Genomic DNA, 6612 nt, shown 5'->3' on the forward strand with positions numbered 1-6612 from the left:
AAGGGTATTTATTTGATATTTGTTATAAAATAAAGACTTTAAAGTATAGAAATTGAAGACAAGTATAAAGAGTGATATATTATTCAACTTCAAACTGTTGTAATAATGAACTAAAATATTTTCTATTTATAGAAAAAGGAAGTTGTTGTGTAAGCTATTGTGTAAGCTGCTTGTAACCTGCTACTGCAAACTACTGCATAAACTACTACTGTACCAGATATAAATAAGTTTTTATCGGGATAATATTTATCCATAACAGAGTACCAAAATGATAAGATTTTTTATTTTCAATAGACTACTAAAGAGATAAACATATTTACAGCGGAGTCTTATATGAATACACTTCTGTAGGAAGCTTATTTACAACGAAATATTAAATGAACATCCATAATATAATATATTTATAACAATATTTAATACGAAAACAACAATAAATTATATCGGCAAAAAATAAGGGGAAATACATATATTTGTCTTCCTCTTAATATTTCCACAACAATGAATATTATTGTTATAATTTTTCTGTTTAAGGTATCAAAGGTGAATAAATTTGCGTATGGCTTTTTACTATGTGGGTGTGGGTTCAATCTCAGGGCATTACCGAGCTTCTATTTACTTTAACGTTTGATTTTACCTGCAAATATCATTCATTCCTTAGCACAGAAAAATGGAACATTTCACTTATACGGTAACCATTAAGTTGATCATCTTTGATCCACCGATGATTATACGACGCCATTAACAACCATTACAAGTAATAAGGGTCGAAAGTAAATCGGCAATAGGGAAGAAAGCTTGTTGAAAAAGAGAAGCTGAATATTAACACGAACACCACGTTAATTTGCACAGGTACATAACGGTTAACGTAGAAACTTATGCAGCCCAAGTAGAGATCTAGATCCTATCTACACTACACAACATCACAGACACAAAGTAGAAACTTCATTTTCATTATTCACAAACCTAACAAAACAAACGCTTATTACTCCTATTATCTACTCTATATTAGCGAGCCACCATACTTAAGCTGCAACCTTCTTAGCCCTTTTAGCAGCAGGGGACTTAATGGACTTGGGCTGCTTTGCCTTCGCCGGAGTAGACTTCCTTATCTTCTTGGCTCCAACCTTTTTCGGCTTCTGCGTCGGTTTTGCTTTCTTTGTCACCTCTGTTTTCTTCGCTGTAGCGGTGGTGGACCTTGTGCTTCTAGGTTTCTTCTTAGTATCAGCCTTTGGAACCTTTTTGGTAGAGGCTGTTGTTCTCTCCTTTTTCCCAGCCACGGATAGCTTGTACGAAGCCTTGATTTTCATAAGCTTACCCTTTGCTGCAGAATTCTTCAATTGAAGACCGAGAATTTTCCTGAAATTCGCTGGTAATTCGTCCTTGTGTTTGTCCTCCATGCATTTTGCAATTGCATAAGGACTTGATCCACCTTTCTCGTTGAGAGCCAACAAAGCCTCTTTAATCATCTGCAATATTTCCCTTCCAATATTAAATACACCGAAATTGCTAATTATAAAATCTATATTCATTAAAAATTGGCAAATTAATGAATAAATACCTGAAAGTAGGGAGGATGAGTAACAGTTTTGGCAGATTTAGGCTTTTTCTCTCTCGGTGCTCTAGGTTTCTTCTCCTTAACAGACTTCTTCGTTGCCGGAGGCTGATCCTCAGCCTTGGGAGCCTTTGCCGGCGGCTGCTCCACGGCGGAGCTCTCCACTTTTCCAGTTGCCGACATCTTTCTAAATTTTCACAATCCTCACAAATTCTCAAAATTAGTTGATTGAATTACAACTTGCCGTGATCATTTTGGAGTGCAAGTAACGCAATTTATATTGAGGAAATGATCCTGGTTTCACAGGTTTCTGCATTTTGATTGGTTCAACTGGAGTGACGGGGATCGGTATTTTAATTAAGAATTAATCACGCGAGCACACGTGGATGTCATCTAGACGTTGATTCACTTGTGAATTGGATTAAGAGCTGTTATTCTTATCTAGAAAGAAATACTGGTGCTGGTTTTTTCTTTCATTGTGGGTGTTCTAAGGGGTGTGTTTTCTGTTTAACTTTGTGATTTTATTTTAAATCACAGAGTTTTGATCTTGATTTGAAACTTTTTTAGTGATTGAAACTAGGAAATTGCTGATCTAATGTGGCTGGAAATTTGCAAAATGGTGGGCATTTGCATGTATTTTTGAGGTGTTAAAAGTAATACGGTATAAAGGTCAAGTGATAAACTTGGAAACATTCTAGTTAAAGTAATACTCCATTGACAATAACAAAATGTCATCGTTGGTAATTAGCCATGCTTAGCAGTAATGATAATATAATTCTTTTTAGAATTTCTTTTTCTTCTTCTTCAGAGAAGTAGACTTACCAAAAAGATTTTAATACTTTGAGTTTCATAAGTATGGGTCATGGTAATTTTTCTAATTCATTAGTGTGATGACCCAAAATGTCATCTTTAAATTTAATAAGTAATTATGTATTCTAAGATCCCGAAAATTACCATTTATCATTTCTCGACTTGCGTGCGCAGTCCGTACAATTTTTCGAAAAGTTTTTATGTGAAAAATGGATTAAAATGGGAAATAGAGCTTTAAAACTCAATTAAGTTGACTTTGGTCAACATTTTGAGCAAACGGATCCGGATCAGTGTTTTGAAATTTTCGGTAGATCCGTATCGTGATTTGGGACTTGGCCGTATACCCGAAATTTAATTTGGAGGTCCCTAACTCAAGTTATGACCATTTAACGGAACTAGAAATTTAAAGGCTAAATATTCCAAGTTTGACCGCGGGGTTGACTTTTTGATATCGGAGCCGGAATCCGATTCTGGAAATTTAAACAACTCTATTTATGTCATTTATGACTTGTGTGATAAATTTGAAGTCATTCCGGATTTATTTAATATGTTTTGGCACGAGATTTGCAAATTTAAAGGTTTAAAACTCAAAGTTTGAATCGGGGTATGAATTGTAATTTCAACGTTGTTTGACGTGATACGAGACCCCGAGTAAATCCGTATTATGTTATTGGACTTGTTGGTATATTCGTACGGGGTCCCGAGTACCCCGAGTGTGAAACGGATTAAAATCGGATCAAGAATTGGACTTAAGCAAAATCTGTATTTCTGCCTTCTGTTATAATCGCACCTGCGAATTTTTGACCGCAGGTGCGAACTCGCAGAAGCGAGACTTCCATCGCAGATGCGGTCTTCGCAGGTGTAGCCTCCTTGCGCAGATGCGAATGCGCAGATGCGAATGCGCAGGTGCGCATTTTTCCTCCGCAGGTGCGAGGCCTCGCCTAGTAGCCCCCTTTCGCAAATGCGAGATTTTTCTCGGAGATGCGAGCTCGCATGTGCGAGCCCACATACCGCAGGTGCGGAAATGCTGAGCAGTGTATATATCGAAGAGTCAGACATTTTTACTCATTTTTGGTCATTTTGAGCCCGATTAAGGCGAACTTTCGGGCGATTTTCACGAAAAATATTGGGGTAAGTGTTCTTTATCCTATATTGATTATATTTCATGATTCCATACTTGTTTATATCATGAATCCGTGAATTTATGGGAGAAAAATCAGATTTTTCTAAAATCTTCCAAAAATGAGAAATTTAGATTTGAAGGTCCATTTGATATCGGAATTGGACAAATTTGGTATGGTTGAACTCGTATCGGAACGGGTGTTCGGATTTTGGAAATTTTTTCGGGAATTGAGACATGAGTCCCTATGCCGAATATTTTAATGAATTTAGGATTTTTATCCGAAAAAATTATAAATTCATATGGAATTAATTCCTATGATTAATATTGAATATATTGAATTGTTTGTGAATAGAATTGAAGCTTTCGGAGGAAAATTTAAAAGGAAAAGTTGTGGTTGAATATCTGATTGGAATTTGCAAAGCGAGGTAAGTGTCGGGGTTAACCTTGACTTGTGGGAATAGAACCCTTAAATTATTTGTTATGTGAATTGCATGTAAACGACGTATAGGTGAGGTGACGAGTGTCTATACGTCGCCGAATTAATTGGTTGCTTGCTTACATGAAAAATCATAAATTATTTTTAATCATAAATTAACTACTATAATAATTGTTTCTCTCTTATTCTTTGTCAAAATATTAATTCTTGAATTCCTGCATTAATTGTGACATGCTATTTGAATTATGTGTTTTAATTGTTATTTGACATTTAGCATATCAAATATTAAACTGCTTATTTTCTCCGTGATTTCGATAATAAATTGTTAATTGTCATTGTTTGTTTTATAATTAAATTATAATTATTGTATGCTTGCTGTCTTATTATTTTATATTAATTATTGCGTTTATTGAGGAATTTCTTCTATAAGAATTGATTGAAATGGAAATATTGGAGGATCGGGTTGCACACCGCAATAAACTTGTTAAAAAGTCAATATTGGAGGATCGGGTTGCACGCCGCAATAGACTTATTTAAAAATCTATATATATACTTGATTGAAATAAATATATAACATACTTGATTAAAATGAATATGCTGGAGGAGCGGGTTGCACGTCGCAACAGAATTGAATGTGAATATATCACACTGAGAGCGGGTTGCACGCTGCAACAGAACTGAATGTGGATATATTGTGAGAGCGGATTGCACGCTGCAACATAATTGGTTGAAATGATAATTGGTTATGACTGCTGAGTTGCCTTCAATTATTATAAATGAATTACCTGATTTATTTCTATTATTGTTGTTGTTACTAATATTGCGTACAAGTTAATGTAAGTGAACCGCCTTAGCCTCGTCACTACTTTGTCGAGGTTAGGCTCAGCACTTACCAGTACATGGGGTCAGTTGTACTGATACTACACTCTGCACTTCTTGTGCAGATTTTGGAGTTGGTCCCAGCGGCGTACCATAGACTTGCTCGGATTTCAGCTATCAGAGGAAACTTGAGGTATAACTGCATGGCGTCCGCAGTTCTGAAGTCCCCATCTATTGTACTTTAGCTGTGTGTTTATTTCCAGACAGCTTTATTTTATTCAGACCTTTATTTGTTTTTATTCTAGAAGCTCGTGCACTTGTGACACCAATTCTAGGATGGTATTTAGGCACCATTATTATTATGGATTATTTCAAAATTGCTTCCGTATTTGCTTTCTTGTTATTAATAAATTTAAAAATTATTTAAAAAATAGATAATGTTATTCTAACGTTGGCTTGCCTAGCAAGTGAAATGATAAACAACTCTGTTATGTCATTTATGACCTGTGTGCCAAATTTAAAGTCATTCCGGATTTATTTAATATGTTTTGGCACGAGATTTGCAAATTTAAAGGTTTAAAACTCAAAGTTTGAATCGGGATGTGAATTATGATTTTAACGTTGTTTGACGTGATACGAGACCCCGAGTAAGTCCGTATTATGTTATTGGACTTGTTGGTATATTTGTACGGGGTCCCGAGTACCCCGAGTGTGAAACGGATTGAAATCGGATCAAGAATTGGACTTAAGCAAAATCTGTATTTCTGCCTTCTGTTATAATCGCACCTACGGATTTTTGACCGCAGGTGCGAACTCGCAGAAGCGAGACTTCCATCGCAGATGCGGTCTTCGCAGGTGCGGCCTCCTTGCGCAGATGCGGATGCGCAGGTGCGCATTTTTCCTCCTCAGGTGCGAGGCCTCGCCTGGCAGCCCCCTTTCTCAGATGCGAGATATTTCTCGCAGATGCGAGCTCGCATGTGCGAGCCCAGGTACCGCAGGTGCGGAAATGCCTGGGCAGTGTATATATCGAAGAGTCCGATATTTTTACTCATTTTTGGCCATTTTGAGCTCGGTTAAGGCGAACTTTCGGGCGATTTTCACGAAAAATATTGGGGTAGGTGTTCCTTATCCTATATTGATTATATTTCATGATTCCATACTTGGTTATATCATGAATCCGTAAATTTATGGGAGAAAAATTAGTTTTTTCTAAAATCTTACAAAAACGAGAAATTTAGATTTGAAGGTCCATTTGATATGAGAATTGGACAAATTTGGTATGGTTGAACTTGTATCGGAACGGGTGTTCGAATTTTACGAGTTTTTCCCGGATTTGAGACGTGGGTTCCACTGCCGAATATTTTAATAAATTTCGGATTTTTATCCGAAAAATTTGTAAATTCATATGGAATTAATTCCTATGATTAGTATTGTATATATTGAATTGGTTGTGAATAGATTTGAAACTTTCAGAGGCAAATTTAAAAGAAAAAGCTATGGTTGAATAATTGATTGAAATTTACAAAGCAAGGTAAGTGTTGGGGTTAACCTTGACTTGAGGGAATAGAACCCTTAAATTGTTTGTTATGTGAATTGCATGTAAACGACGTATAAGCGAGGTGACGAGTGTCTATACGTCGTCGAATTAATTAATTTTCTGCTTACTTGAAAAATTATAAATTGTTTTTAATCATAAATTAATTACTATAATAATTGTTTCTCTCTTATTCTTTATCAAAATATTAATTCTTGAATTCCTGCATTAATTGTTACATGTTATTTGAATTATGTGTTTTAATTATTACTTGACATTTAGCATATCAAATATTAAACTGCCTATTTTCTCCCTGATTTCTATAATAAATTATTAAT

The 6612-nt window shown here is 35.6% G+C and overlaps 1 protein-coding gene across 1 annotated transcript; it reads right to left on the reverse strand.

The window, feature by feature from the left end:
* Positions 1–795: 795 nt before the first annotated feature.
* Positions 796–1811, reverse strand: LOC104105391 (histone H1). Its single transcript, XM_009613681.4, has 2 exons — positions 1559–1811; positions 796–1466 (listed from the first exon to the last, which is right to left on the reverse strand). The coding sequence occupies exons 1-2, from the start codon at positions 1733–1735 to the stop codon at positions 1023–1025; spliced, it is 621 nt and encodes a 206-aa protein (XP_009611976.1). The 5' UTR covers positions 1736–1811; the 3' UTR covers positions 796–1022.
* Positions 1812–6612: the final 4801 nt, after the last annotated feature.

The sequence above is a fragment of the Nicotiana tomentosiformis genome, chromosome 2 (genome assembly GCF_000390325.3).
Source record: "Nicotiana tomentosiformis chromosome 2, ASM39032v3, whole genome shotgun sequence".
NCBI classification, from domain to species: domain Eukaryota; kingdom Viridiplantae; phylum Streptophyta; class Magnoliopsida; order Solanales; family Solanaceae; genus Nicotiana; species Nicotiana tomentosiformis.